Source organism: Leopardus geoffroyi, chromosome D4 (genome assembly GCF_018350155.1).
Source record: "Leopardus geoffroyi isolate Oge1 chromosome D4, O.geoffroyi_Oge1_pat1.0, whole genome shotgun sequence".
Classification (NCBI taxonomy): Eukaryota; Metazoa; Chordata; class Mammalia; order Carnivora; family Felidae; genus Leopardus; species Leopardus geoffroyi.
This window is the reverse complement of record NC_059342.1, coordinates 11885313-11913279: the sequence shown is the minus strand read 5'-3', so window position 1 is coordinate 11913279 and position 27967 is coordinate 11885313. Positions and strand designations below refer to the sequence as shown.

Below are 27967 nucleotides of genomic sequence, written 5' to 3'. Positions count from 1 at the left end.
TTCTGGCTTCGTGTGTCCACTTGCCTGGCTCGAGTAGGCACTCCCTGAAGCACAGCCCTGCTCCAGGCTCAGGTGGCATCTTCATAGCTGCTACTCACCCAGCGTTTGCTGATGAATGACTGAGCAAATGAATGAATGCTACAGACCGCCAGTATCTCCTAAGAAACTGTAGTTTATTAAGATACAGCAGATCTAGGGGCGCCGGGGTGGCTCAGTCGGTTGAGTGTCTGGCTTCAGCTCAGGTCATGATCTCACGGCTCGTGAGTTCGAGCCCCGCATCGGGCTCTGTGCTGACAGCTCAGAGCCTGGAGCCTGCTTCGAATTCTGTGTCTCCCTCTCTCTCTGCTCCTCCCCCGCTCATGCTCTGTCTCTCTCTCTCTCTCCTTCAAAAATTAATAAAAACACTAAAAAAAAAAAAAAAAATTAAAAAAAGATATAACAGATCTTGTGTGGGCCTTTACAAAAGGGTTTTTGAACAGAAATTTATTTTCCAAATTAATACTGTTTTACAAGTGTTCTCAATCTAGGGAATTCTCTTAGGATTGTCCAGCCTGGTTCCTAAGGCAAACTCACTCAGATACCAGAGTCATTGGAAGTTAGCAGCATGAGGAAAAGGCAGGGAGAGACTACATATTTACATCATCCGTAACATCACCCCAAAGCAGGGGCAACAAGAAGTAGCAGCCCCTAAATTCTGTCAAGTGTTTAAAAGCAAGTGGTAATTTTCTTCTGATCATACAAAACAAGATGCTACTGAGACAAGCTGAAAGCAAACCCAGAGCTTACAATGGCAGCAATCTTCCCACTTTTTCTCAGCTGCTGAACAGCAAATGAATGGAGCACATCCTCCATGGGGGTGCCATTAACCATGACCACCCTGTCATTTTCTCTGCAAACAAAACATAAAAACAAGACGTGAAAAACTCCCATCTATTCACTGTAAATCGTTTATTTGGGAACACATAAAAGCAACAAATTGACCCAAAATGCTTACTAAAAGGCTCAATGTCTGACGACTCCTGAGGCCGAATCGGTCAACTCAATCTGAACTCTTCCCAGGAAGGAACCCACAAGCCGCTCAGCCCACTTTTGACATTGTCTATGGGAAGCCAGTGGGGGACAATACCAAAGGGTCCCTCCAGGAGGCACCAGGCAGTGGCAAGGTCTAGGCACAAAAGGAACTTCTGCATTAGGCCCTCCCTGCCCGTGGTGCATGGTGGGCTTCAGGAAGTCTAAAGATAGCCCCCAGAGCAGATTTATATCCACCTGTGTTTTTATGGAGGGGAGGAGGTCAGGAGTTTGCCTGAGGTTATTAAGGAAATATTGAGGTCATTAGAACCCTCTTACTTACCTCATCCCCAAAATCACTTTTTAAATCCTACACTGCTCTCTGTATGAAAGACTACTTAGATACGAATATACAGACTTGATATGCCAATAAATCCTAAACTTTTGAGCTCTCTGGCCAAGACAGTCATATAATTAATTTTAGATTCTGACCTAAGAAACTGTCCTGAGGGAACTCGGATATGTTTCTTTTAAAAATGGCATGATCTCTTCAGAACAGAAGGCTGGCATTTGGAAAACCTGTGTTTTCATGTAGTAAGTTTTCCCAGTTTCCACATCCCTCTTATAAGTCAGAGCATCATTGGGGTGCCTGGGTACGTCAGTCAGTAAAGTGGCCGACTCTTGATTTCGGCTCAGGTCACGATCTCAAAGTCGTGAGATCGAGCCCCATATTGGGCTCTACGCTAAGCGTGGAGCCTGCTTAAGATTCTCTCTCTCTCTCTCTCTCTCTCTCTCTCTCTCTCTCTCTCTCCCTCCCTCCCTCCCTCCCCCCCTCCTTCCCTCTCCCCCCCCCACCCCTCCCTTGCTTGTGTGTGCACTCTCTCTCTCAAAAAACAAAACAAAAAAAACACAAATCAGATCATCATTAAGCCAAAGTATCCTCATTAAATCCTTAATGAATAGAAGGTAAAATAAGTATAAAGTGTTGGTTGGGTTGCTAGGGGCCGGGAGGAGAGCATGCTGATTCTGTACTCCACATTCAGAAATGATTCCTAAGCCTAGGAATGATAGTTGTGATAGTTATTACTCTTTTCCTGTGGAAATGACTGCTCTCCTTCCTCTAAAGGTTTAGGGATTGTTAAAGCATGATATGTTATGGTCTCAATTCTTGTGTGTGTATGTATGTATATATATATATGCAAGTTTGGTTTTTTTGTTTTGTTTTGTTTTGTTTTTTTAAGTGCATACCCTGTCTAGGAGCAACCAGTGGGGCGGGCAGGGGCTGGGGTGCAAGGACACTCACTGAAGCAGCCCATCAGCGGGCCCCCCCGGGAGCACATCAGAAATGACGATTGATGTTTCTCCATTTTCAAAGTGGGGATTGTCTCTGCCTCCGGATACTGCTATTCCAAATCCTCTTTTGGAATCCTGTTCATTGGAGTTGAGAGAAAAATTAAAATAATAAAAATCCCTCTGTAAGTGGCTTTTGGGATTTATTACAAGCACTCAGTAAAATAAAGGTCAAACCAATAACCAGAGACAGCTCAAGAGCAGAGGGCTCACAGACACAAATGACAAAATAAGGCACCATCATGATTAGCTGACAAGTTTATAAAGGGAAATCCTTATCTAAAAGGAACAGTCTTGTGAAAGCTGGAAAAGACTGATAAAACAGCCTGGAGTTATCACTAGGGGCTGGCATGGGAAATAACATCTTCTGTCCAAACAGGGATATGCTATTCAAATCAGCAATCATACCTGTTCTCATATCCTGGCCTGAGTTTCAGTCACAACTGAATCTGTGCTGAAAACCCTATTTTTAAAGTATGACTTTAACTTCCAAGTTAGGTGAACTGGTGGTTTCATTTTAATAGGGTGAAAAAAGAAGTAAATGGATTTTAAAGATATGAAGATAAGCAGTTTTAAGATGTTATGAGAGAGCAAAACATTAAAGTCCTGTGTACATATAAGACAGAAAATACAGACTAATTACACTCACAATTGGTCTAGAAATGTAAAACAGTGAACCTGGATAATACATAAATAGCCCTTTCATTTCAGTGTTTAAAAAAGCTACGCTCCCAAAGTTTCATGCAGATGATATGGGCATGTGACTATAACTGTAAATCAGGGTCTGATTACGTAAAAATGTACTCCAAGAATACAAGAAAGTCTTCCCCCATTTTCCTACATAGGACCCACTATGCCAACTGGTGACAATGACCAACACAAAACAGGCTAGGCGATTGTCCCAGGATTACATGGCCTTGGACTGGGCAGCACCATCACCTAGTAGTTGGTTTATGCAGAGGTAGCTCCGTCCTCTATACCAGACTTAAAATGTCTCTCATCGTTGCCACTTTGAGGCCCACGACTCAAGGGGTATGTGAAATGCTGGTGGAAGGGCGCAGAGAAGACTCAGAAGACGACCAGAGCTGAGAAGTAAGACCCAAGGGGAGAAAGCACTCATCCAAAGAAACCATGTCATGTTACTTAACTCCGGAAGTTTCAGCTCCTAAGCACTGACGTGGGTGTTTTTCAACCAGGACTAATTCATTTATTCAGGAACTAACTTTTCACTAAAGTCAGGATTTGAAAAATTCACAGTTCTAAGGGTTAAAGGAAAACTCTCCCTCTGAGGAACATACAACTCCTCTAGGAACTTACAATCCAGAGCCTGGAGGGATTCAGAGCAGGACTAAGACCAGCAGAGCCCACAAAAGTCACAGAGATGCTGACCAGGGCAGCTGATGGAATAAGACCCCAGGACCACAAGTGCTTCTCAGGTCAGCCCAGCCGTACACAAATCACTTACAGACTGTTGGTGGCTGTGCTGGTTTCAAGTGGGGCTAACACCTATCATGCCCACCTCGAATCTGCTGTCAGGAGAGTAAAAGGGACGAGAACTAACACTTATGAAGCAATCATTATGTGCTGGACTCCATGTACTAGAGGCCATCTGCATTACCTCATTTAATCAAGAGGAGCAATCCCATGAAACAACCGTAAAAATTAAGCCGTAAAAATTAAGTGAAGTACCTTTCTATCTGGTTTACGTTGGCTTTCAGTCCCATGGGGAAGGAGGGCAGGATTTTTAAAAATCTGATTAACTCAGCGCCTCCTGATATAATCATGAGTTGGACAGGGGCACCTGGGTGACTCAGTCGGTTAATCGTCCAGCTCTTGGTTTCGGCTCAGGTCCTGGTCTCGCAGCTTCGTGGGTTCGAGCTCTGTATCGGGCTCTGTACTGGCAGCGTGGAGCCTGCTTGGGATTCTCTCTCTCCCCCTCTCTCTGCCCTTCCCCCTCTCATGCTGTCTCAGTCTCTCTCAAAATAAATAAACTTAAAAAAAAAAAACTCCTTTCATCATGAGTGGGATAAGAAATATAACCCATGACTTTTGTCAAACCAATGTTTCAAAATTTAGTTTGAATACGTCATAATAAAAATGATAGAAGTTGTAGAAGCTACCTCAACATCCTTAAATAGTAGAGGTTATTTCCATTTCTTCCCTCCTTTTCTCTTTCTTCATAACCTGTTCTGTCTGGCGATAGGTGAATACACTAAGTAACCTCTATAATTTTCGATTACACGGGCCTTAACCAAAAAATATAATAGCGTGCAAATCTTTGATAATGCAGTAATTACTGCCAGCTACAATGCATCATCCACCTTAAGGGGGGAAACACTGTGGCCGAAAGTGAATAGGATCCATGACCTGTGACCTCAAGAACATGACTGTAGCACATATGAACTGTGCAGCACTCACCTTTTGTAGGGTCACAGTGTACTGTTCCCATATCAGTTCTTCCATGCCTGGGGCCTGTTTTCAAACAGCAAAACCAATTTGTTTAAACCACAAACATTTCAATGCTAGAAATAAAGCTGTAATTCAAGATGTCTTTATATAAAGTCCAGCTTACACATTCTACATACTTACCATTCTACATACTACATACCTATCTTCAAACACTCCTTCAAGCAAATGGTAGTCTTAACAAATGAAAAGTCATGAAATACATAGTAAGAGATAGACCCTAAAAAATTGAAATATTAAGTGTTGAACTTTTTTATTACCACTACTCCAAAGCAGTCATTATAAAATCCCTTAAAAAGAAATCTAGAGTTTTAAACAGATACTTACTTCTTTTTTTTTTAAGTCACTTTCCCCTCCTCCTATCAAAGATGACCTCTTAGGCAAATCTTATGTCAAAAGGAATCCCTGGCCTTGTCAGAGAGTGCCTTTTCTCCATGGGTACTGCTGAGTGTAAAAGATGAAAATGCCTGCATAAATAGATGGGGGCTTCCTTTCTGACAGTATTCCAAAATAAATGTCCAGAAAAGCCTGGAAATAGTGGTTATCAGTTTAAAAAAACTAATAATAAATCCATTAAATGCAGGCTGCCTTTGAGGAGAAATCCTTAAAGGCCAGAAATGCCAAGAAAGCTCAAAGCCAGAGAGATAAACCAGTATCGAAGCAGGCATTCCAACAGAAGGCTGGGAAGAGAGATAAGCTGTCGGACCCAAACAGGGGGGAGATTAGATGGAAGTGGATGTAGTAGGGGAAAAACTCCATCGGGCAGATGGAGATGGCAGGGGCAGGTTCCTTGGCTCTGAGTAGAGCAGAAATAACTAAAACTACCTCCCTGGCGAATTCCTACCAACAGACCTGTACTCACACAGGTTTGAGACTAAAATTCTTATTACAGATAGTACCACATCTCCTCAAAACCTGCTAAAAGTGGTTAGGCAAGGAAGCACCACCCTGGGACACAGAGGCAAATGCAAATTCTCTCCAAGGAACATACTAAACACAGGTTTCAGAGAATCCCCCAGATGAGTATCTGAGGAACAGACGTTGACAATTTGAACGCACACACACAAAGCGGGTCACCATGAGTGAGAGTTAAAACAGGAAAATGCAGGACCAAAGACTATAAATGCTGGGAATATCAATCACAGACTCAAAGAAGTGGATATAACATGTATGTTTATCATAAGAAATTAAAAGGGGAAATTGGAAATGTAATGAAAGGACAAGGGAACATCAAAAATGACCAAGGAAATCTGAAAAAAGGCAAACAAAAATTTTAGAAATAAAAATATATAATTGAGATAAACAGTGGAGTGAGCCACATACTGTACACACCTGAAAAGAGTAATTAACTGGAAGACAGATGTGAAGAAATTATCCAGAACACAGTAATAAGCATTTAAAAAGTGAGACATCCTGAAAGAAAAGTTAAGACCAAGGAAATCTTATTTACAATGTATCTGGTTAGAATTCCTGAACAAGATGCTGAAAGGGTACAGGAGAGATGCAGTACTCAAAGAGATAATGACTCTTCCAGAATTAAAGATTTTTCAGGTTCAGGAAGCCCAATACATCAAAAGAGAGTAAATGGGGGGGGGGTGGTAGAGATGGGGAAAAAACACTTTTTTTTTTTTTTCAACGTTTATTTATTTTTGGGACAGAGAGAGACAGAGCATGAACGGGGGAGGGGCAGAGAGAGAGGGAGACACAGAATCGGAAACAGGCTCCAGGCTCTGAGCCATCAGCCCAGAGCCCGACGCGGGGCTCGAACTCACGGACCGCGAGATCGTGACCTGGCTGAAGTCGGACGCTTAACCGACTGCGCCACCCAGGCACCCCATGGGAAAAAACACTTTTAAATACATGGTAATTTCAAGGCAGAAAAAAATACATAAAGACTTGAGAACAGTCTAGACCTGAGAGATTACCTACAAAAGAACAATCCGAGTAACAGCTGACTTCTAAACAGCAATGATGGGAGCCCAAAATTAACAGAATATTTTTAACACAATACATGTTGATTTAGAGGGCATAAAAGACATTTTTTTAAAACATAAAAACTGGGAGAGATTAGTACCCTAGACCAGCAATAAAACAATTTCCAAAGGATATTTGAGAAAGAAGGAAAATAATCCCAGAAGGAAGACCCAAAACACAAGAAGGAACATGAGCAAGCCTGAGCACGTATTGGCTGTATGCAACTATAATAATAATGTATAACCTGTTAGACTTAATACAAATAAGACAGAGCCAAAGTATAAACAACACACATGTAAATCCAGAAGACTTGAACATAATTACATTACTCTAAATGTTTTATTCAGGAGCAGAGTTAAACTGCTGATTAATTTTAAACTTCACTGAGTCAAATCTACATGTTAAATTTTCTGGGGTAGCCACGATAGGAGTACTGACAGTACATAACTTCCAACATAGCAGAGGTAAAAATAAAACAAACAACAAAACAAGTCAATCCAAAACAAGGCAAAGGAGGCAAAAGGGGAAACTTAGAAAAAAAAAAAACAAACAAACAGCACAAATGTAAAATGCAAACTAGAATATAGAAAGAATATAGAAGAGTAATCACAATCAAACAAGAAGGTCCAGGGAGGCCTGGGGGGCTCAGTCGCTTAAGCGTCCAACTCTTGGTTTCCGCTTAGGTCGTGATCTCACAGTTCATAAACTGAAGCCCCGCATCGGGCTCTGAGCTGACAGCATGGAGCCTGCTTTGGATCCTCTCCCTCTCTCTCTCTCTCTCTCTCTCTCTCTCTCTCTCTCTCTCTCTCCCCCCTTCCCCTGCTTGCTTTCTCTCTCAAAATAAATAAAGTTTAAAAAATTTTTTAAAAAACAAGAAGGTCCATCAAGCTCTATGTCTTTTAATAAGAGACTATCTAAAACCTAAGGACACAAAGAAATACGTAAATAAAAGGCCTTACTGTGTTTATATACAAACTAAAATAATTTTAAGAAAACTAGTTGTTTTACATTAAAATTTTTTCAAATCAAATTTGCCATTCCTGCACTGATACTAATATGAGAGAGAGTAAAGAACTGAAAAATGTCTAGATGATGTGCTTCTTTTTTCCCCAGTTAACAAACTCTCTTGACTGGGGAGAAAAACACAGCTTAACATAAAAGGCAAGTCTATCAACCGATCTACTGGAGCAGATCATCTGTTCCCTTTGGCAGAGGGGCTTAGGAAAAGGCAATTTTGTTTGTACAGAAGGTAAACCAGCCTACTCTTGAGTAGCTCTAACTGATTAGTCAAATTGAGAGGAAGTCCTAATCCTTTAGCTCACCCTCCCACTATGTACTCACTTTTAAAAGGACATTTCCATGGCTAATACCATCTGGCTCCAAGAGATCAGAGTTATTAGATTAAAAACTAGAATAAAAAAAACACCTCTAGAGTTAAAAAGAAAATACAAATGGTCCTGGAACAGGCAAGAACTAGGATCCATGCTACCAGCACACCTACGACCAGGCGCTATGGTGGCAGGACAGGGGTCTGGGGAGGGACGGGTATCAGCATCCAAAATGGGGTTATGTTTAGGTTAAATGAAGGCACAACACATTGAAACAGGTATACATTCAAAAAGACCATACGTCTTTTTGACAAAGACTTTTGACATGGTGACAAAAGTTTGTTCACCATGACCACTGTTTTTTCTTTTTAATTAAAATATTTTATTTACTTTTGAGAGAGAGACAGAGTATGAGTAGGGGAGGGACAGAAAGAGGGAGACAGAATCTGAAGCAGGCTCTAGGCTCCGAGCTGTCAGCATAGAGCCTGATGTGGGGCTTGAACTCACGAGCAGTGAGATCATGACCTGAGCCAAAGTGGGACACTTAACCAACTGAGCCACCCAGGCGCCCCGACCACTGTTTATCAATTGAAAGAAAATGGAAGTGGATTTTCAGGTAAGATTTTTGTATCTCACTCACTCCATTTCGTCCCTTTTCTCCTAGAACAGCAGTGGGTGCACAGAGTAGGCACTCAAAAAGCTTTTCTTTTCAATGAACCAAGAAGTGGGTACACTATTTATCACTTGTCAATGTGGTTAAAGCACTGATTTCTACTACCTAAAAGTTTTCTTAAAGGAAATTTTCTGTTACAGTCAGTGGCCCTCTGCCTCTTCGACAGCACCCTTGAGGTGGTCAGGTTGGGAACTTGAGTGCCGACAAGGTCTAGTGTGCTAGGTGGGCTTTATCACCACCATTCCTCTCTGGAATGTTGCAGTCTGTGTTTAAAACGGCATTTACAACGTGTGCCAGTATAACGCAAGTTTTCCAAGATTTTAATAAAGTTTTCTATTTTAAAAAAAGTTTTCTTAAAAGGAAATAGTAAGCAGAAACCTGGTTGACTAGAATTATCTCAATCCTCTCTTTCCATTTCCACAGAACACCTCCTAACGCCCTGACACCTTCAGGTTTCAATGTGGCCTTAACCAATCACCTACCAACTAGAAATGACTTTACTAGCATGCATGCTCTCCAAGTTCATCTTCTTACACTTGACTCTACCTCAAAGCTGGCAAATTGCAACAGGGTGAATTAACCTGGATGTTGCGGTAAAATAAATACAGATGCCAATTCCTCTTTCAATATAGCTATATCCCTACACATTAGGAGAAAACATCACTGTTGGTGGGAATGCAAACTGGTGTAGCTGCTCTGGAGAACAGTATGGAGGTTCCTCAAGAAACTAAAAATAGAGCTACCCTACAATCCAGCAGTTGCACTATTAGGTATTTACCCAAAGGATATAAAAATACAGATTTGAAGGGGGTACATGCGCCCCAAACTTTATAGCACGCATTATCAACAATAGCCAAACTATGGAGAGAGCCCAAATGTCCATCAGCTGATGAATGGATAGAGATGTGGAGTGTGTGTGTGTGTGTGTGTGTGTGTTGTGTGTATGTGTGTGTAATGGAATATTACTCAGCCTTCAAAAAGAATGAAATCTTGCCACTTGCAAGGATACGGATGGAGCTAGAATGTATTATGCTAAGTGAAGTAAGTCAATCAGGGAAAGACAAATACTATATGATTTCACTCAAATGCAGAATTTAAGAAACAAAACAGATGAACATACGGAAGGGGGTGGGGAGAAGAAGAGAAGGAAACAAACCACAGGAAGACTCTTAATGATAGAGAACACCTATGGGTTGATGGAGGGAGGTGGGTGGGAGAGAGGCTAGATGATGGGGACTAAGGAGGGCATTTGTTGGGATGAGCACTGGGTGTTGTATGCAAGTGATGAATCACTGAATTCTACTTCTGAAGCCAATAGTGCACTGTATGTTAACCAACTAAAATTTAAATGAAAAAAAAAAAAAAGAAGAAACATCACACAAGACCTTCTCCAGAATACTCTTCTAAAAATCATCAGGATTGCAACTATGTGGATGGAACTAGAGGGTATTATGCTAAGCGAAATTAGAGAAAGACAAATATCATATGACTTCATTCATAGGAGGACTTTAAGGTACAAAACAGATGAACGTTAAGGGAAGGGAAGCAAAAATGATGTAAAAACAGGGAGAGGGACAAAACATAAGAGACTCTTAAATATGGAGAACAAAGGGTTACTGGAGGGGTTGTGGGAGGGGGGATGGGCTAAATGGGTAAGGGACATTAAGGAATCTACTCCTGAAATCATTGTTGCACCATGTGCTAACTGACCTGGGTAAATTATAAAAAATAAATAAATTATAGAAAGTAAAAAAAAATTTAAATAAAAACCATCAGGAAATAACTAACCAATACCATAACAATCACCCCTAGGAATGGGCATTGCTCTGGGGTGGGAGGGAGCACAAATGTCCAAAAATGGAGTGATATTTGGGTTAAATGAATCAACACAATGAAATGCATAGGCATTGAAAATAATTACTTAACTGCCATCAATTTTTTAAAAGTTTCTTTATCATGATTACTACATTTTCAATTAAAGAGAAGAACAACTAATTGGCCTTATATTTTCAGGTCCATCCGCTCTTGGTGGGAAGGGTGGGAATATAAATTGGTATAAACCTTTCAGGGGGAAGGGGTGCCTGGGTGGCTCAGTCGGTTGAGCGTCCAACTTCAGCTCAGGTCATGATCTCATGGCTTGTGAGTTCAAGTCCCACATCGGGCTCTGGGCTGACAGCTGGGAGCCTGGACTCTGCTTCCAATTCTGTGTGTGTCTCTCTCTCTGCCCCTCCCCCGCTCAAGCTTGCTCGCACGCTCTCTCTCTCTCTCTCTCTCTCTCTCTCTTTCAAAAATAAATAAACGTTATGGGGTGCCTGGGTGGCTCAGTCGTTTAAGCATCCGGCTTCGGCTCAGGTCATGATCTCATGGTTTGTGAGTTCGAGTCCTGAGTAGGGCTCTGTGCTGACAGCTTGGAGCTCGGAGCCTGGAGCCTGCTTCAGATTCTGTGTCTCCCTCTCTCTTTACCCCTCCCCCTGCTCACACTCTGTGTCTGTCTCTCAACAATAAACAAACGTTAAAAAAATTTTAATAAACAAACATTAAAAAAAATTAAAAATAAAAAACCTTTCAGGAGGCATATTACAATAAGTATCAAAATGTAAAATCTGATTACCCCTTGATCATTCAGTTCCACTTCTAGCAATTTATTTTACAGGATTATCTGCACAAGTACACTAAGGTAAACATATAAGTTTTTTTATAGCTGAGTGTAATTTTTAATAGGTAATTAAAATGTCCAACAATAGGAGATTGGTTACATATATAGATCATATTCAAATGTCTATAGGGAGAAATCCATATACAAAACATCACTGTTTCCATTTTATTGTTATAAATATATGTATTTATATAACCATGCATGGAAGAGATGGGAAGAATAAATACCAAAAAATGTTAAAATTTCCCCAGGAGCTGTGGTATGGAAGAGAATATTTTTATATGAGTACATTACTTTTAGAATACATTTTTATTTTAAAAATAAAAAAAAACAAGTTCTCTTTTAAAAGTTTTGGATTTAGGGGCGCCTGGGTGGCTCAGTCAGTTAAGCGGCCAACTTCAGCTCAGGTCATGATCTCACCTCTCCTGGGCTCCAGCCCTGTTCAGGCTCTTTGCTGACAGCTCACAGCCTGGAGCCTGCTTCCAATTCTGTGTCTACTTCTCTCTCTACCCCCTTCCAGCTCATGCTCTGCCTCTTTCTCTCAGAAATAAATAAATGTTAAAAAAAAAAAAAAAAAAACTAAAATTGAATAAAAAATAAAGGTTTTGGATTTAAAAATTTTTATCATTTAGCCAAATAAGTGAGTTGCCACAAAACTTTATTTTTAAAATATTGCCCAAGGTAGAATGAACCTGGCTTTTGAAATTCACTATTCCATAATGAGATTATACTATCTAATCTACCCCTGTGCTGCCCACGGGGGTAATTTAAATTAGATTTATCAGAAAGAGAATTAAACCCCTATTCCTACCACTGCCACCCCAACAGGACTGAATTAAATTTTTAACACTTATTTTAAACGTTTATTTTTGAGAGAGAGAGAGCGAGAGACAGAGACAAAGTGCAAGCAGAGGAAGGGCAGAGAGAGAGGAGACACTGAAACCGAAGCAGGCTCCAGGCTCTGAGCTGTCAGCACACAGCCTGACCTGGGGCCCGAACCCACAGACTGTGAGATCATGACCTGAGCTGAAGTCGAATGCTTAACCGGCTGAGCCACCCAGGCGCCCCAGGACTGACTGAAATTTTTAATCAACCAGACCTTGCCGCATGCCCAAAGATCTCACCAACTTGTATGAACTGATCAGATTGTAAGTGGCTTCTTTACCTAGGATTGGTAATGCGTTGGGACATAAACTATATAGTATTTAAAAGAACATATGTTCTGTTACACCAAGTGATGAATTTAAAATCTTATTTTTTAAAGACGAGGAACCTGAAGTAAAAATACATTTTAATAGTTCTTTTGAAAGCTATTAAAATATACCATAACTGGGGGCGCCTGGGTGGCGCAGTCGGTTAAGCGTCCGACTTCAGCCAGGTCACGATCTCGCGGTCCGTGAGTTCGAGCCCCGCGTCAGGCTCTGGGCTGATGGCTCAGAGCCTGGAGCCTGTTTCTGATTCTGTGTCTCCCTCTCTCTCTGCCCCTCCCCCGTTCATGCTCTGTCTCTCTCTGTCCCAAAAATAAATAAACGTTGAAAAAAAAATATATATATACCATAACTGTGTATTTAGTCCACAGAACTGGGCTATGAACTTTTTATGAAGGTCTCAGAGAAGCCCCTTCATTCACTCACTCCCTCATTTATTCATTCATTCAAAGACATTTATTAAGTACCCACTATGTGCCAAGCCTGTGATTTGTGGCACTCGGGATACACTGGTGAATAAAAACCACCAGAGCCCGTGGAGTGTTTACAACAGGTGCGCCCAAAAAGAAAATCACTGAGTGTCTTCCCGCCTCATCTCTATAAACACCTTTTGGGAAACAGAGAGCACCCCCCACAGTCACACAGTCCTCAGAGTATCCTCTCCGGGTACATCCCCCAGGGGACAGGCTGCCAGCTTACAGCAGCTTAGTTGAGGGCTTCAGCTCATTCATTTCAAACTGGGCCACTGGGCTCGGGCCCCACCCAACCTGTGCCGGGCTGTGTACAGATCCCAGAATTGCTGTCAGTATTCAGCCGTTGCTTAGCCTTGAGGAGCTTTACCTACATGGATCAGAGCCAAAGATACACGTATTCCATGATGCAGTGATTTCTCTCCTGGGCAGAGGCCCAAGAGAAATGTATGAATATGTGACAAGGACACACACAAAGAGTATTCACAGCAACATTCTCAACAGCCAAAACCTGGAAACAACGCAAATTAATATCAAGAGCAGAATGGACAAGTAAATCATAATAGATTATTAAAATGCGATATTCTACAGTAGTGAAAACAAACTAGAGCCACACATACCACAACACAGATGCAACTCAAATAAAACACTGAGTGAAAAACATCTAGAAGAATGTGCAGAGCCTGATATCACTTTGATATAGTTCAGAAAGCAGTGTTTCACAACAACGTGAATATATTCAATACTATGGCACTGTGCACTTAAGAATGGTTAAGATGCTGTTTTATGTTCTACGGGGTTGGTTTTTTTTTTTTTTTTTTTTTTACCACAATAAAGAAAAAGCAAGCAAAACTATTTTTTTCCTTAGGGATGCATATGCATGTGTGTGGTAAAACTATGAAGAAAAAAAAAAAAAGAAAAAGGGAATGAAAACCACAAACTACAGGATGAAATGAGCCAGGGATGAGGCACAGTGAGAAAGGACTTTCTGTCCATCTCCATGAGGCTCCATGGATGTGCATGATGGGCTCCTGGGTATTTGTTTTACTACCAGGCTTTATGATTTAGATCTGTAATTCCTGCACCTGCACCAAATGCTTCACAAGTTCAGAAACGGGGGCAGGAACGCCTGGGTGGCTCAGTTGGTTAAGCATCCAACTTCGGCTCAGGTCATGATCTCACAGTTTATGAGTTCAAGCCCCACATCAGGCTCTCTGCTGTCAGGACAGAGCCCGCTTCTGTCTTCCTCTATCTCTGCCCCTCCCCTGCTCATGCCAATCTCCCTCAAAAATAAATAAACATTAAAAAAAATAAAATAAAAAATAGGGTAGGTGCATATGAGTGAACATCAAGGTGTACCCAATTCCTGGACAGGGACCTTATACCAAATATTTTTTAAGCGCAGACTTTGCAAAGTGAAACAGCAGAAGAAAATGTGATCACTTCCACCGGAGGCAGGAAAGACAGGGTGGTGGCAATAATTTGAGAGGTGTATGGAAGGAAGGTGAGGGAGAGGTCAGCTAGCTCTGGGGGAGCAGTGGGGTACAGGGCTCCCATGTCTATCTACCCCAAGTCAACACCCCAGATTATTCAAATTTAGCCCATAATTATGGGAGCTGTCTGATAAAAACCCCAAGCCATAAAAGTAAACATTCATACATGCTACAGTAGTACTTGCCATTCAAAACTGTGAGAGGAAGAAAAGAACATGTCAAAAACTGTTTCCTGTAACTGAAGAACCTAGATATAAGAATAAAGATTTCTGCAGAATAAGGAAGCCAAAAGTTTCACCCCAAAATAAATCCCCAAACACAAACATCTTCTACGAGGAGGATATTAAGAAATTCCCAGGAAGCTACAACGTACTTGCAGACTCCCAAAACATGGAAGACAGCAGTATTTGACTCATAAGTCCCATAAGAGGCTATCAGTTTCACATGTCTGCTAAAAATAAGGCAAGTATTTCTAAAACCCACCATTGACTACAAGCTGCATGTCACAGTTTGTTACTGAAAGCTGCCAGAAGGGCAAATAAATCCGAAGAGAAAGCAGTCACTGTGCGAAAGCTTTTGCTCCCCAACCACTTCCCGCAAAGAAAGGCTGGGAAAGAAAAGAGGGAGAGCTTGCAGAGGGACTCACGTGGCCTTTCAGTCTCCCAAACTTTTTAACAGCCTGGCTCCACATCCTCTGGAGGACCTGAGCAGTCTTCATGGCCTCTGGAGATTAATCGGCCAGGCCACTGCCTACACCCCAGGCTGCTCACCCATTGCCACCACTCCACGTGGTTACGTAAGGCGGATACAATAGTGGCCCACATTCCCAGCAAATCCTGTTGTCATCTCGCACAGTGACACATCCATACAGCAGGGACGCCGGAACGCTTTGAAAAGCACCACTTGTGAGGAAAAATAGAAAGCAGTCTGGATTTACACCACTTGAAGGGCTTTCTTTCCCTCCTTTCTCCCACGCAAGGGAACCAGAGAATCAGAGCAAATATTCTTGTTAGACATACAGAGTAACTATCGAAGTAGAAATTATTAAGCAAGTAGGACATTTTGGAGCAGTACTCTGGAAATGAACATTTAGAGAAGGGTTTATTTATACAGACCCTCCCATACACACATACACAAAAGGTATAAGCTGGCTAGAAATGAACTGGTAATGTTTCAGGTGAATGGAACTGCTAATGTTACATAGAAATTAAAGGCTTGAAGATAAGATGTTTCACATCCTTGGAGGCGAGAGGAAGCAGGGAGCCAACTGGGGGACAGAGTGTTCACTCAGTAGAGTTTTCTCTTCTCCCTAATCTTTCTGTAAGTTTAGCAGATAAAAGAATAACAAAGAGCCGTATTATTTGTTTCCTTCTTTGTTTTTACCAACGGTGGGAGAGAGTGGAAAAGTACATTTTAGGTTTTTCAACATCTAGCAGAGACTTTATGGGATGCCTGGGGTTTCAAAGTTGGGTTTGGGATTTCAAAAGCACGGTCTTGGGGTTCCAGTCACTCTTGGTACTCTAATGTATGTTACACTAAGGGACCAGACCAAGCAGTTTGTAAGTGTGAAGAGTACACTATCTGAACTGTCTGGGGTTAAGGTGTGTGACGAATCTGGACCACGAGATGGAGACCATACAGGAAGCAACTTGAAGCACAGGCAAGAATGTGCACTATAAAGGCAGACGATCTGGAGTGGTCTTTGTTCCGTCACTTAGCTGTGGGATCTTCGATAATCTGTCTCCACCTTTAGAAAATGGGGAAGGATGCCTGTGTGGCTCAGTCGTTTCAGCGGCCAACTCTTGATTTCAGCTTGGGTCGAGATTTCACAGACGTGGGATCCAGCCTTGTGTCAGGCTCTACGGTAGGCATGGAGCCTGCTTGGGATTGTCTCTCTCCCTCTCTCTCTCTGCCCCTTCCCCCTGCATGCGCTCTCTTTCTCTCATAAGTAAGTAGTAAGTAAGTGAGTGAGTGAGTGAGTGAGTGAGTAAATAAATAAATAAATAAATAAATAAATAAATGGGATAATATCTCAGAGGGCCACTGTCAGCCTGAAATGAGGCAACCTCTACAAAGGGCATGTGCTAAAGAGGCATGACAATGTTCAGGTCATTCCCTTGGACTCTACAAGAGTAAGTTCTTCATAAGCATTAGAACAGCATAATAGGAGGGATGCCAGGGTGGCTCCGTCGGTTAAGCGTCCAACTCTTGATTTTGGATCCGGTCATGATCTCATGGTTCATGAGTTCGAGCCTCCCATTGGGCTCTGCTCTGATGGCACGTGGAAGCTGCTTGGGATTCTGTCTGTCCCTCTCTCTCTGCTTCTCTGTCTCAAAATAAATAAATAAACTTAAAAAACAACAACAGCAAAACAGGGTAGGAAATGAATAAAAGTTTGCTTCAAATCTTACACCAAGAAGGGCAGGAAGGAATGCTCAGTACTCAGTTGGGCTGTGCGGGTGAAGGCAGGCTCACCGCACAGCGGCCAGGCTCACCCCAGGGCTCACTGGGTCCTAGGAGCAGAGAAGCACAAGAACCTAGGCAGGGAGGGGAGACACAAAGCAGCTCCCTCCTGGACTCTGACCATTCTTTAGAAAATACTTGAGCTTCCCTGATAAAGAAATAAATACTTCTTTCCTTAATTTATGCATACTGCCCAGAAGTCACAGGCATTGTACCACTTAAGAATTCCAGATTCTTCTACAGTGATTTCCAGAAGTCACAGTTTCTGCCCTAATTCTTTTCATTGTATTTTTAAAAATATGTAACAAAATTACCATCTTAACCATTTCTAACTGTACAGTTCAGTGGTGTTAAATATTTCACAGTGTTGTACATCCAGTCTCCAAGACTCATCTTGCAAAACTGAAATCAACACCATTAAACCACCTTCCACCGCCCCCTCCTCCCAGCCCCTGGTAACTACCATTCTACTTTCTGTTTCTGAATTTGATTACTCTAGGTATGGCATCTAAGTGAAGTCTTACAGCATTTGTCTTTTTGTTTGGGACGTACTTCACTCACCTAATGTTCTCTGTTCATTCTTGTAGCGCGCATCAGAATTTCCTTCCTGTTTAAGACCGAATGATATTCCACTGTATGTGTATACCACATTCTGTTTATCCGGTCATCCACTGATGAATAAACACTTGGGTTACTCTCACCTCTTGGCTATGCTGAACAGTGCTGCTGTGGAACGTGGATATGCAAATACACTATCACTAATTCTTTACTCATTCACTCAGCATATGTTTACAAAGTGTAACCTGCTGGATGGACTCTGAGGATCAAATGAAGGTTAAAACAGATATGGCACCAGGGGCACCTGCCTGGCTCAGTCGGAAGAACATGCAACTCTTGATCTGGGGTCATGAGTTCAAGCTCCGCACTGGGCATACAGGTTACTGAATGAATGAATGAATGAATAACACAGATACGGCATTGCCCTCAGGAAGCTTAGCAAGAGCCAACACCTAATCTCATGGGGGGCGGAGGGGAGAGGTGTTTCCCATGAGCAAATCAAACTGAGATGAAGTCTGAAGAATGAGTGGGATTGGGGCTGGGGTAGGGTTGTGCATGATGAAAAGAATAGCACAGAGCAAAGATCTTGAAAAGGAAGGGGTGGGGAGTCCACAGGGAATGGCTACCAGAACCACTGCAGGCTTTCCCTAACAACTGTTCTACCAGAGACATCGAAAGGACATTTTGTGGGGGGAAGTAGCCTCCATGAGAAGATCTCAAGTTTAGGAATTTACCTTCCCAAAGATTCCTAAGCTCTGTATTCATAAGAAAACTTTACTGAGCAGCAACCTGGGGACTGAAAGAAAAGTTACCCTGAGTCACTACCCAAGGCGGCCATAGTCGGTAGGAAGTAGACACGTAAGCAGGAACAACTCTGCTACTGCCACAGCAGATGAAGATAAAGGCTCAGTGTCGGTGCTGAGGGGATACAAGCCGAGTCCTTCCCTCACAGGAAGGATTTTAATGAAAAAAAGAAACAATAATAAACAAGTAAACATATATTATAATCTCAGATGGCAGTAAGTGCCATGGGCTGTGACACCGGAAAGAACTAATCTTAAGAAAATCTGAACCACTCTCCAAGGAGAGGGGACAGTAAGCACAAATGCCCTGAGGTGAGACAGAAGCTCATTATGTTCAAGGAAGAGAAAAGGCCATGTGGGGTGGGAGCATGGTGAGCTATGAGGTAATGGCAGTTACAAAGAGCATACCCCTCTCTTCCCCCACGAAATAGGGTCTTATTTTAACAGTCAAGAAGGATTTAGTAAAAATTCCAATCACCGGGCACAATTTCAGGACACCTACCAAATAAGCAGGAACCGTTTCTGCCCAGCAAAGGCAGAAAATGAGCTCCACTCTCTTCCTAAGATGTGTAATTTTTAGCATTATAAACCAAGTCCTTGGCTCTGGGACACTTGCCTGTAGTCTCTTCAAAGTGAACCCTTCCTTATAGTAGTAAACCAGTCAGCAGTGAATTAATAAACAAGTCTTTATATGAATTTTGGTTTTACCAACAAAAACCGTTCATAGTTTATCCCACAAGTATTTCATTTTCCAATGCGGTAACAAGGCTGTCACCGGCTCCTCACCCTCCCTTCACAGCCGTGCAAGGTGAGTGCTCACGGGCAGCAACTAAACTGTGGGCACGGTGTACTCACGCCGCACCTTACAGTGTGCACAGTTAAGAAAGTGATACACACGAGGTACAAGAGGGATTTCTGACACGTCATCAGAATTCATAGGATTACACCTCAGGCCCAATGCTGAAAGGTACTAGAGTTACTGAAGTTTTTTGAACCCCATCCGGAACCTTCAGTCTACATTAAAGAATTGGGAGACAATGACAGTATGTCTCAGGGAGGACGCAACGGTTGTTTGGAAAGCAGTTGTGCTAAAATGCAAAAAGCAATTAACCTAGACTCTAAAAGGCACTTCCAGCCACAACTCTGACCTTCCAACCCACCCATGACCTTGGGCACACACTCAATTCCATTGCCCCTTGGTACAAACAAGTATATCACTATCTACTTCATACGGGGAAATGAAGAAAACGCCCATGGAAAGGACTGTAAAATCCAGGCCAGTAAGCTTTCGAGTGGGAGGTTTATTTATTCATAAATACCCCTGAAAATGGCAGCCATATGATGTTGAAGTGAGAGCGCGGTGGGCCATCACACACACTTGGGTCCAAGCTAGCTCCCTATACATTCTACAAGTTCTGTGACCTTGAGCAGTTTACTTGGTGAGGCTCAGCTGCCTCATCTGTAAAACAGGGCTCACTACATCTACCCTATTTGAAATGTTGTGAGGACTGAGTGAAGCGGTATTTGTAAAAGCCTTGCTAATTCGTCACAGAATGAGCACTCCCAATAAAGGTACCCACCAAAGGCACTGCAGCAACAATATAACGAGATCATTCCCAAGTAAGAATTGCCTGTTTTTGTCTTCCGGAAGAGCACAGTAGTTAAGAACATATTGTGGATTCCGAGAGAATTCAAAGTATATGTCCACACAGAAATGTGTACACAGATGTTCATAGCAGCATTATTTATAACGGCAAAAAACTGGACACAATCCAAATGACCATCAACTGATAAATGGGTAAACAAAATGTGGTATATCCCCACAATGGACTATTATTGGGCCGTAATAAGGAATGAAACATCAATACATGCCACAACATGGGTGAACCTTGGAAACATTTTAAGAGGGGCGCCTGGTGGCTCAGTCGGTTAAGCATCCGACTTCAGCTCAGGTCATGATCTCACAGTTTGTGAGTTCCAGCACTGCATCAGGTGCTGTGCTGACAGCTCAGAGCCTGGAATCTGCTTCAGATTCCGTCTCCCTCTCTCTGCCCCTCCCCCCTTGTGCTCTGTCTCTCTGTGTCTTTCAAAAATAAATATAAGTTAAAAAAAAATTTTTAAACATTTTAAGAAGCCAGATAGATGTAAAAGGACAAATACTGTATATGATTCCATTTATGTAAAATGTCCAGAAGAGGCAAATCTAGAGACCAAAGTAGACCAGTGGTTGCCTAGGAATAAGAGTTCAGGGAGAAATGGGAGTGATTTAACTAATGGATATGTGAATTATTTTTTGTGCTGATAAAGATGTTCTAAAATTGACAAGGTGATGGTTGCACAACTCTGTGAGTATATTAAGAACCACTGAATTGTATACTTTTATTGTATGGCATGTGAATTATATCTCAAAAAAGCTTGTTTCTTTTTGTCTTTAAGAAGGATGCATCAAGCATTCCATAATCAGAAAGTGGGGTTTCCAATTTCTGCTTCACCAGTTAGGCAAATTACCTAACTTCTCCTTGCCTCAGTTTCCCCCATCTGTAAAGCAAGAGAAGTAACAACACCCACCTCTCTAGGGTTGTTGAGAGAATTTAATCAGACAGTGCATGCAGAGAACTCAGGGTAGTGCCTGACACAGAGAAAATGCTCCATCATTTTTAGCTATTATCAATATCATAACTGTTAGACTCATCTACAGAAAAGACTTAAGTCAGAGAAGTAAAGTAACTTGCTCAAGTTCATACACGTAAAAGGTGGCAGAGGACACATTCTAACCCAGGTCAGTGTGTCTACAAAGCCTGTGTCCTTTCCATGAAGAACGCTGCCTTCTTCCCCTGTACACTGATGGAGCCTTTCAGAAACTACCTGTGACCAGTCAGTTCCCTGGCCTTCAAACAAAAAACAAAAAACAAAAAACAAAAGCATGGTATTATTGCTTGGGCATTAGATGGATCCAATCCCTCTGAGAAGCTTGACGATCATTTCCAAGTAGTTGGCCTGGGTTCAGTCAACCTGGCTCAGCAACTCATATGCAGTGACTTCGGAAGGAGAGGGCGCAGGAAGGGAACCGGGTCAGACTTTATTCCTGGCTCTTGCAGTAGCCAGCTAAGTTATAAGTTCCCTGTGGCTGTACCTCTGTGAACACATGTGGAAACAGGGGCACCCAAAACATATCATCACTGACTGAACATCACAAAGTGCCAGACAATATGTGCTAAGTGTTTAATGGCTGTTAACCATTAACCCTTCTAAAAACCCAGTTCCTCCCTTTTTTACATATGAAAATGTAAAATGTCTGATGAGCCCTGAAACAAAGAATTGATAAGCCAGACTTCATTAAAATGACAAATCTCTGGGGGCGCCTGGGTGGCTCAAGTAAATAAGCATTTGACTTTGGCTCATGTCATGATCTTGTAGTCCAAGAGTTCAAGCCCCACATCGGGCTCTGTGCTGATGGCTCAGAGCCTAGAGTCTGCTTTGGATTCTGTGTCTCCCTCTCTTTCTCTCTCAAAAATAAACATTAAAAACTTTTTTTTTTTTTAATTACATACTTCTGCTCTGTGAATGTAATGTCAAGAGAATGAACAGACTAACTGAAGACCAGGAGAAAATACTGTAAAGATGTCTGATAAAGAACAATCATCCAAAATATATACAAAAACTCTGAAAACTCAACAAGAAAACTACCTGACTAAAAAACAGGCCAAACACCTTCACAGACACCCCACCAAAGAAGATCTGCAGATGGCAAATAAGCATATGAAAAGATGTATAATACCGTATGTCATCAGGAAAATGCAAATCGGAATAATGAAATACCACTGCACATATTAGAAGGGCCAAAATGTGAAATAATGACAACATCAAATGCAGTGAGGCTGTGAAGCTGTAGGAAGTGGCGAGAAGGCAGAACGGTACGGCCATTCTGGAAGACGGTTTGGCGGTTTCCTTAAAAACCAAACATACGCTGGGGCGCCTGGGTGGCGCAGTCGGTTAAGCGTCCGACTTCAGCCAGGTCACGATCTCGCGGTCCGTGAGTTCGAGCCCCGCGTCAGGCTCTGGGCTGATGGCTCAGAGCCTGGAGCCTGTTTCCAATTCTGTGTCTCCCTCTCTCTCTGCCCCTCCCCCGTTCATGCTCTGTCTCTCTCTGTCCCAAAAATAAATAAACGTTGAAAAAAAAAATTTAACAAAAAAAAAAAAACATACGCTTATCATACAGTCCAGCAACCGTGTTCCTTGGTATTTACCCAAGGGAGTTGTAAACTTATGTCCACACAAAAACAGATGTTTTTAGCATCTTCATTGAGAATTACCAAAACTTGGAAGCAACCAAAATGACCTTCAGTAGGTGAATAGATGAATAACTCCATGTGATGCATCTAGACAATGGAATATTATTCAGCATTAAAAAGAAATGAGGGATCAAGCCATGCAAGGACATGGAAGAAACTTAATGCATATTATGAAGTGGAAAAAGCCAATCTAACAAGGCTATATACTGTATGATTCCAACTATATGGCATTCTGGAAAAGGTAAAACTGTCGAAACAATAAAATGATCAGTGACTGCCAGGATTAGAAGGAAGGAGAGAAAACAGGCAGAGCACGGAAGATTTTCAGGGTAGTAAAAATACTCTGTAGGATATCATATAATGATAGATACCTGTCATTATTATACATTTGTCCAAATCCACAGAATGTACAACACCAAAAGTCGACTGTAATGTAAACTATGGCCTTTTGGTGATAATGATGTGTCAGTGTAGGTCCATCAGCTCTAACATACCACTCTGGTGGGGAATGCTGATAATTATTGTAAGGCTTGATCCTGTGTGGGGGCAGGGCTATTTGGGAAATCTCTGTACCTTCTCCTCAATTTTGCTGTGAATCTTAAACTGCCCTAAAAAAATGAAGTCTTAATTAAAAGATATATAGCATATATCCTGAGATACTAAGGAACTTGCACATGGCTCCACAACTAGTAGGTAGTGGTTACAATTTGATTCTAGATCTGCATGAGTCCAGTTTTAGTAGGATATGGGGGGGGGGGAGGGGGGGTGAAAGCAGGTAATTACATTTAAGACATCTATGTTCATAATTCTGGTACACTGAGCTATGAAGTATAATTGTCATTTAAACAGACCGTTCTTATTTGTAATTATAAAGAAAGCATTAATAAGCCAAAAAGGAAGGTGCTAATTTGGAAACAGGGACACACAGCCCTGTCTACTCTATGATTTTGAATCTGACTAAGCCCATACTACATTAAGACACAGCTTCACTTAAAAAGAAGAAAAAATACATATAAACCACCACCCCATGACAGGTACCAAGATAAAGAAAATTATAAACTGCTTTGTCAAAAGGTAGGTTAGAAAACCAATTATTAGAGTGCTCAGCTAAATCCTGCCAGTAGGGTTGGCCCTAATGACACCCAGACTCAACTGTCCATCCAGACCCATCCGAGGCACCATCAAAGGACGGCTCACACAGAAAAGAGTGACTCAGTGCCTCCACCATCTGTCACTTAATGGTTAATTAACTGGTTAATCCCCAGAAAGCCAGGGAGCCTCCAGAGTCTGAAGCTTCAAAGACATGCCTTTTCTATCAGAATTGGGAAGTACATGCAGGTCTTAAAAAAGACCTCACATTTAGATACTGTCTTGCCCACACCTAGGGCTTATTAGGAATGCCAAATCAAGCCCTACCTTGGACCTGTTGAAAAGAATATGCAGTTTACCAGGAGCACCCATGTGATTAAGGCACACACTGAAGTTGGAGAAGCACTGGTCTAGCAGTGACTCCAACAGAACTCTGAGCTATAACAATATTGTCCAGTATGGTAACCGCCAGTTACCTGTGGCCACTGAGCATTGGAAAGGTGCCGACTGCAATTAAGAAACTAAATGTTTACTTACCTTTATAAATAGCCACATTTAGCATATAATGTATTAACTATATCCCTAGCAATTTAATGTTTCCAGGTTTTTTTGACTACTTTAATACTATGGCAAAATTGTAGTGCATGGAGCCCTCTCCACAATTTGAAGTATTTCTGAATTGAAGACCACAAACATTTCTAAGCATTTTCATATGTCCTGACCCATTACTTTTAAAAGAAGTTCTGGGGGCCCCTGGGTGGCTCAGTCGGTTAAGCGGCTGACTTCGGCCCAGGTCATGATCTCACAGGTTGTGAGTTCGAGCCCCACGTCAGGCTCTATGCTGACAGCTCGGAGCCTGGAGCCTGCTTCGGATTCTGTGTGTGTGTGTGTCTCTCTCTCTCTCTCTCTCTCTCTCTCTGTACCTCCCCAGCTCATGCTCACACTCTGTCTCTGTCAAAAATAAATAAATTAAAAAAAAAAAAAGAAGGAGTTCTGGCAGTTCACATTACTGTAGCAAGATAAGTCAAATGCCCTGTTTTTTAAATGCCACTTTGAGGAAAAATAAAAAAAACATACTACGGATTTACAGAAACAGTTACTTGCTTTCATACTTTAAGGATCCTTTTGGTAATCTTTTAAAATTTTTCCTTCAAGAAAAAATGAATGTGGGAAAAAGATTTTGAGTTCCCTCTGTAGGCATGCTGGTAAAACTCAGTAAATGATACTTTGGGGGTTTGTGTGTGTGTGCGCCTTTAATGGAAATTTATTTAATTAAACTTCCTTTCTTTATAAGACACATTTTTTGACATTTTGAAAACACTAATTTAACCAGCTGTCAGTATGAGACATTAAACCATTAATCTATGGATAAGATTTAAAAGCTTACAATTTATGGCTTCAACCTAATATGTACTTATTATATATTTAAAATATCAAATTCGGTAACTGAAAGTTTAGCACAGTGTGTGTCCCCTGCATCTCATGGAATCAATGGAGAAAAACAAAGAACGATCAGCTGCACTGGAACACACTCCATTAAGGGGAGGGGGCAGCAAAGACCAGAGACAGGAAGGGGAAAGGTGAGGTTTCCTGTATCCACCTCCCACACCGAGGCCAAGTGAGAGACCAAGCCAAGCTGTTAAAAATACTGAAAATGCCAATCAGCAAGCCTTACTAAGGACTTTGACTTAATGAGAAAACACAGTAGATGTAACTGAGTCGAGTTAAACAAAAATAGGCTTCCAATGTTTTCTTCTCATGACAAAACGTATTAAATAAAGAAAAAGTTAAGGTGGTTGAAACAGTTCTGTTCCTAAACTTGGAAAAAGATCTCATCCGGTGGTCTAATACCTTATACACCATTATTATATAAACTGAGCCCAACTGAGTCCATAAAATAGTGTGTAGACACCTCCTCCCCAAATCTGCACTGTTCCATTATTAGTGACATGGGAAATTTTAAATAGGGGTCAACAATTTTTTTTTTTAATTCTGAATTTCAGCAATGTTGAGCTCCTCTCAAAAAGAATCCATCTTTGTCTTATAACATAAATTGTTGGTAGAAATTATATGTGATCTTCAAGTATGAAAAGACACCCAACATTTCCCTTTTGTGGAACTGGAAGTTGTCAGGAAATCAGAAAAGGCCATTGCGTAGTAACAGATATTATCCACTAGATGGTGCAGTGATGCAGAAATAAAAAGAATGGTGTTTCCCTTCAAATTTAAAATTGCAAAATAAATGTCATTTAGAGGAAATTAGAAATGAACCTTAATAATTACAATAAAATCCCGCCATTATAGCTTTTATGAGAGGCAAGATAAATTTGCAAATGGGGGGTACTAAAAGTAGAAAATAAGTCATTCATTAACATTATAAAAACACAAAGGCAAAGGCATATTATAATACATAATCACCCTACAAAGTTGCTAACCTGGCTCTGGGTGCTGTGGGATATTCAAACAAAATTAAGCAATCTGGAAAGCAGAAGATAGCACTTTCTAATTGTTCATCACTGGACCTAATTGGTATAGAGGAACGTAATTTTCAGAAGACAGATGTATAGAAGTTAAAGTTTCAATGAAGAAGGTGGAATCCATTCATTGATTCATTCAACACATATTTATCAAGCACCTCTCTCATGCCAGGCTTTGTACTGAGCACTTGAGATTAGACAATGAGGGTAACAAACAAGGCCCTGCCTTCATGGAGCTCACAGGCTGATGAGGGTCAATGTAAATCAAGGAGTCAGTCAGCAACTGCAGAATTAAAGCTGACAGGTGCTAGGACGGGAAAGCACACAAAGGTCTAGAATAGAGAGAACTTGCCTCTTCCGGGACTCGAGGAAGGCTTTCCTTCTCAGTGACCATGTGGAAGTAGGGTATGCAACTCACTGAGGAAGGACAGACAAGAGACCACCACATCTAGGGCACAGAGAGGGAGGCAGGGGAGGGAGGGGTGGGGGCGGGGTGGAGCCTGGGACTCAGGAAGAATTTTGGTGTCATCTATGAGTAAGTAAAAGTCTGAGGCAGGTCAGTGGTACAGGGAGATTTGTATTTTTACATGTTTGAGTCCAAGTTCCTTATTTTACTGAGAGCCAGAGAAGAAAGGTAAGCCTAGGTCGACAGCCCCAGCAGGTTACTAGACACAGGAGGTGGGAAAAGGAAGACAGACGGGCCTGGCACTGATTCCACATGCAGTAATGGCTTCTAATCAGCTGAAGCCAAGGGCTCATCCAAGCGTTTAAGCCCCATTCAAGATCCCCTTTCTCCTGGGAGAAAAGACAAAAGCTAATCATACTTTCTAAGCCAGGTTCAAAGACACCTTTGCAGTATTGTTACTAAGGAGTGGGCAAGAAAAAGGGGAAAAGACAACAACACAACACACTAAGCTCTCTCTAGCTATTCTACTTTGTCCCTGGTTTGTCACTAACCAACTATATGAACCCAAGTTCTATGAGCATCTTGGGTGATGATACCCATCTCCCAGGGTTTTTGTGAAGACTGAGTGAGAATTATACGTGGGAGTTTTTATAAACTCTACAGTACCACATGGGAGGGGTGTTTCCTATATTAAGTAAGCCACACCCTTAAAAAGGGCATTGTGGTATAAGTTCAATAAAAGATTTAAAAGATAGATTGCATTGAACATTTAAGTACCTGTGTACCAGGCTTTGAAAACAAAGACCTAATCAACATAGGACATAGTCCCCACCCTCAAGGGATGCTTGTTTGTAGGATGTAGGAAGGCCTGGAATAGTACAGAGAACAATGACAGTAAATGCTTACGAGCTGGGATATCAGTCACTGATAGGAGTCCAAAGCCTTTCCAAGTCTCCTAAGCCAGAGGAACACCAATGACTCCTTTTCTGCGCTACATTTCTTCAAGACTTTGAAGATGATGGCATCTTATTATAATCTTGAAGTTTTCCCCGATAGGAAAGAATGAATTGCTTAAAACTGAAATAGTCAACAACGCAGAAACACAATAAACAGTAACTGTCCCAAAGCTGGAATCCAGGGAAATAAGAACATCCAAAACCCAGACAGAAGTGTTTGATCATAGAGGGTGATTTCAGTTTTATGGCCTTTCTGCATCCTTAAAAAAAAAAAAAAAAAAAAAAAAAAACCAAACA

The 27967-nt window shown here is 41.6% G+C and overlaps 1 protein-coding gene across 10 annotated transcripts in view; it reads right to left on the bottom strand.

The window, feature by feature from the left end:
- Nucleotides 1-27967, bottom strand: part of TJP2 (tight junction protein 2) — a 129983-nt gene that overhangs the window by 35058 nt on the left and 66958 nt on the right. For 8 of the 10 annotated variants that reach the window (XM_045469381.1, XM_045469376.1, XM_045469379.1 and 5 more), the window contains 3 exons: nt 4777-4830; nt 2312-2436; nt 787-889 (listed from right to left, as the gene is read on the bottom strand). In XM_045469381.1, the coding sequence (XP_045325337.1) occupies nt 787-889; nt 2312-2436; nt 4777-4821 (273 nt within the window). In that variant the 5' untranslated portion in view covers nt 4822-4830. Of the gene's footprint in view, nt 1-786; nt 890-2311; nt 2437-4776; nt 4836-5347; nt 5353-13347; nt 13361-15272; nt 15367-27967 lie in introns of those variants that run through there. The other 2 variants (XM_045469377.1, XM_045469374.1) reach the window with 2 other exon arrangements.